The sequence below is a fragment of the Conger conger genome, chromosome 10 (assembly GCF_963514075.1).
Source record: "Conger conger chromosome 10, fConCon1.1, whole genome shotgun sequence".
Classification (NCBI taxonomy): Eukaryota; Metazoa; Chordata; class Actinopteri; order Anguilliformes; family Congridae; genus Conger; species Conger conger.
Window position 1 is genome coordinate 28918581 of NC_083769.1, and position 4982 is coordinate 28923562.

Sequence of the window (4982 nt, forward strand, 5' to 3'; positions counted from 1 at the left end):
TTGTAAACACGGTATGTATCTACACCGGGGTAACATCCGTTTCAGTTATGTTAATAGACAAAATTATTTCTAACTTGGAGTACTGATTGGATAATATCAAAAACCGACATTCCTAAAAAATCAGTTCTGAACAAATATCATATAATCAACCTTTAGAAGAAGGCTGTGTGCATATTAGCATATTTATTTGTAGCTCATACCTGCCCCAGACTAGAGGAGACACTATATGAACTGCAGTTAAAACTGAACTATATGCTATTGAGCGTGCTTTTCCTTTTGTCTAAAATAAACAAGGGCATAATTTTATTTTATACTCTTCATTATTTGCAAAAACAGTCAACCTAATAGTGCAGACACAGTGCTCGTAACTATGAATGGATAATGCTGGAATTTAAATGTAGCCTACATATTCGTAGATCCAGGGCGGGCCATGTGCGACACCCTTGCTTTATTGATTTGACCTTTTGGCGTAACAGGATGGAACGTGCTCTAGCCACCGGTCGCGGTAATATGAGAATCTTGTGATAGGATATTGATATGCACGGCTTTATCAATGCACGTGGCTGCGGTCATAGTTGTAGCATGTTTTCATAAGTTGTCAGATTGCAAGAGAAGTTACGGCAGATTTCAGGATAAGCCTTAGTTAGTAGTCTCTTTAAAAACGTTTCTAGCTAGCTGTCCTAAACGCGTAAAACACTAGTAAATCTAAGTTTAAGTAATACACAATTAGTCGAATAACAATGTGCACTGTGACAAATGAAATACAACGATTTAGTCAAGTGGGGTTCTGAGGTTGTTCGATTTTTAAACGTTTTTAAACTGCATCGTCAATGAGATTAGACGCGTAATATGAGTTGTGAAAAATAAACAATTCGTGTTTGGTAAGGTACGCTTCTATAGCTGGCAAATTCTGAGAACTAAAGGCATGCTGCGCTTCTCCGATTCCCTCTCCCTTCCTTAGGGGAGTCAGCTGACTGTCTCAAGCTGTCAAACTCCCTCTCCCCTCCCTCTCTCCCCAGATCATTATGCTAATTAGATGCTCGCCCCTTTCGATTGGAGAGACGCGAGGATTTAACCAACCTTCCCGCGTGACATCAGGCAGGGCTATAACAATAAAGCGCAGGATAGATGTTCAGCACAGTCTACACTGAAACTCGGGAGTGAGTGAGCAAGGGAAGCGCGCTGAAATCTCTGCGGTGCAGAGCTGGAAAGCTGCTCTCTAAGCGAAAATCCGACGCTTTCGTCCTCCTTACCTCTGCTTTTTGGCAAAAGGACATACAGTAGCCTACAGAGTTTACTAGGAGGAGGAGGGACCATACGGCGGTGCTCCGCATTTTTTATTTTTAGTTCATTTCTGCTGAAAGGACTTCATTTCGTACTTTTGCACTGAGGCGAAATATCTACCTCCTTTTCGCATTTGTTGAACAAATCTTCAATCGTCAATAACACGCAAGTTCCGATGTCGTTTGCTGTGCATTAGACTGTTTTTTTTTCCTTTGTATGTAAACAACGTTGCATATTAGAAAGTCTGCAGCGGTGGAAGGGACACTATAAGCAATTGCATGAGAGCTGAGGAAAGTAAAACAAAAGTCGGTTTTTGCGACGCTTGCCACCACATTCGCCTATTTGCAAACTAAAGAAAAAATGAGCGCAGAACTGAACATGGGCCCGGAGCTGCCAACCAGCCCGCTTGCATTGGAATATGTCAATGACTTTGATTTGATGAAGTTTGATGTGAAGAAAGAAGCTCTGGCAGGTCTCGATCGCTCCTCGGTTCGTCAGTGCAACCGGCTGCAGCCTCAGGGCTCTGTGTCCTCCACCCCGATCAGCACCCCCTGCAGCTCGGTGCCCTCCTCACCCAGCTTCAGCCCGACGGAACAGAAGAACCACCTGGAAGAACTGTACTGGATGCCCAGCGGCGGCTATCACCAGCAAATGGATCCGCAAACGCTGAGTCTGACCCCGGAGGACGCAGTGGAAGCCTTGATTGGTGCCACGGCCCACGGACACCCTCCACCTCCTCACGTCCAGCAGCAGCTTCAGCAAGGGGGCTTCGATGGCTACAGAGCAGCGCACCATCATCATAACCACGGACATGCCCAGCAACACCATCACCAGTACCAGGGCATTCCACACCACCCAGATGACCTGCCATGTCACCCCGGACCTCACAATCATGCTCATAGCCAACACCACCATCACCACAGCCAGGACCCTGACAGTCCTTCTCCTACCTCGCCGGCGTCTCATCCGCAGCTCCACCATCGCCACCACCATCACCACCACCCACATGCCCATCCGGGCCAGCAGGGTCATCACGGCGGAAGCGCGGGGCTGAATGTGGAGGATCGCTTCTCAGATGACCAGCTGGTGTCCATGTCGGTGCGAGAGCTCAACCGGCACCTGCGAGGCTTTACCAAGGATGAGGTGATCCGCCTGAAGCAGAAACGCCGGACCCTCAAGAACCGGGGCTACGCTCAGTCGTGCCGCTTCAAACGGGTCCAACAGAAGCATGTCTTGGAGAACGAGAAGACCCAGCTCATCAATCAGGTAGAGCAGCTCAAGCAAGAGATCAACCGGCTGGCCCGCGAGAGAGACGCGTACAAACTCAAATGCGAGAAACTGACTGGCACAAACGGGTTCCGCGAGGCTGGGTCCACCAGTGACAACCCGTCCTCGCCAGAATTCTTCATGTGAGTTACTCTGATGTCCGACAACAGATGCTGACAAAATAATAATCAATATTACTGATTACGATTATACTAATAACAACACCTGTATTCATATTTTAGAACAATTATCTGAAAATAATAATCTCATATCTAATCATCTCCATCCGACAACTGATATACAAAGAACAATGTAGAACGTTTCTCAAAACTGCAGCATCTTTGTAGATTAGTTGCTTGTAGAGAAGACTTTTTCTTCCCGAAAAAGAAAAGAATTGCCGAATCTGAATTGACTTTATAGACCGCTTTAATCTGTTAGGAGCATGGGATGACGTCGGACGAGTCTTCTTACTGTGATTTTTTTCCCTCGAGTGTTCATAAATATCGTATCTAACGTCTGCGCTGAAAGGAGAGTACTAAGACTTGCATTCTGCACATGCCCGAAAAACTATCAAACAAATGAAAAAAGACTCCACATATGCAAACTTTATTTCTCTCGTGTACCCCGCTTGCAACCTAAAACTGTCGAAAAGGGGACATTTTATGCAACATCTCATTGGTTTATTGCCTGCTTGGTTATATATAAATATATATTAAAACAAAATCTGCATTAAAATATTAATCCTGCATGCTGGACATGTATGGTAATAATTTCTATTTTGTACTTTCTTTTCCTTGTGTATCTTAATAGCATGTTGTTGATCTGAGCTTTTCATTAGCTGTTTTTGGGTTATATAAATGAAATGGTGACAATATCAACATTACTGCTTGAGCAGTTTCACGTTGTTTGGGTTTATTTAGCTTGTAAATATATGCAACAGCAAACTGCACACCAAGGAGGCTGGTTTTAAACTTTTTTCTTTTCTTTTTCTTTTCTGTTATTTTTGTTTGGGTATTGAATTGCAGAGATATGGGCATTTTTGCAGTTGCATTAAACAACAAACTTTGTATATTAAGTGCACTTTTTCAGATTATGATTTTGGTGTTTGCTGTTTTCATTTTGGGTTTTTTGCAGACCGCCTTCAAGGAAGACATACTATACGGATGGATTATTGTTGCGTCAAATTAGATTTGCATTGCAAAGCTAAATAGCACATTTATAACAAATTATAGCATATGAAGCTACCAGACTATATGCTTCTCAGTTATATTTGCAGCTATATAACTTTATTCATTACGGAACATATGCACGCTCCATTGATAACTTTATTTCACCATTACGCCAATAAAGAAACTATTATAGGGGCATATCTTTGTGTATAATTAATTTCAGTCGGTGCTAATGACACCGTGTTTAGATGGGTATTCTAACGAAAGTGCGCTGAACCATCTATTGCATAATCCATCCCTATTATATAATATGAAATATACACAAGTCTTTAATTTTCCCTCCAAAATACGAGTCGTGTTTTAAAAATGAGGGCCAAATGTCATTGTTTATAATGGATTTATACAATTTTCGACAATATACACCAACTTTGACGTAATTATGTACATGTGCAACAGCGTGTACAAATCAGGGGATTACTGATGTGTTATTTAGACTGTGTATATTTTTAAAAAGAAGTTTAATGTTCTGTGTTTTCCTACATTTTTTCTGCAGGTCAGTAAAAAAAGGGATTCAGGTTTTGCAAAATCTCAAAATGAAAACGATATATGTGTATGGTTATATTTTATTATTATTTTTGTTTTATTATTATTTGGAGGTTCTGGTTCTGCTGGCCAGATGCATAGTTCAGTCTTTATTTTAATGATTTAAATTAACAAACTGTCAGATCATATTGAATAAGCATGGTGCTTGCATTTAAAAACTATTGTTAAAAAGTCATGCATTTAACAATCTTTGGTTTGTTACTGATTCAACTGTGTTGAAATCAAATTGAAACTGCAGCAGCGGGTTTTGTTTTTTATTTCATGAATTTTGCGAGGGGATCAATTTTCAATCCTGTTTATATAAATGAAAAAAGTTAAATTTGGACTGTTGTAGTTCCATTCAGGCTGGTTTCTGTTTCGTCTTATTTTTCGTTGTTTTTGGAAGAAATTGTTTCCTATTTTGCTTATTAAAGTCATTGAAATGGCATTTATTTGGGGACTGTTTATTTTTGGTGTCTTTTAATTGACCTCATTACGTCATTCAAAATTAGCTCTAAGAGGAAGTTATACATGCATGAAAATACATGCATGAGTAGGCTACTCAAATAAGTTAACAGCATGCTCAAGCGGAAAACTTTCATGCACATTGGTCTGTACATTATACACACATATAGTCTACCTTTTGGAAACATAAATCTTAGATCATATGATAAATCCTTG

At 40.9% G+C, this 4982-nt stretch overlaps 1 protein-coding gene across 1 annotated transcript; it reads left to right on the top strand.

Moving 5' to 3' along the window:
* The first annotated feature begins 1116 nt into the window (after positions 1 to 1116).
* mafba (MAF bZIP transcription factor Ba) lies at positions 1117 to 4749 on the top strand. Its single transcript, XM_061257230.1, has one exon. It carries the CDS (start codon positions 1645 to 1647, stop codon positions 2695 to 2697), a length of 1053 nt encoding a protein of 350 aa, XP_061113214.1. The 5' UTR covers positions 1117 to 1644; the 3' UTR covers positions 2698 to 4749.
* Positions 4750 to 4982: the final 233 nt, after the last annotated feature.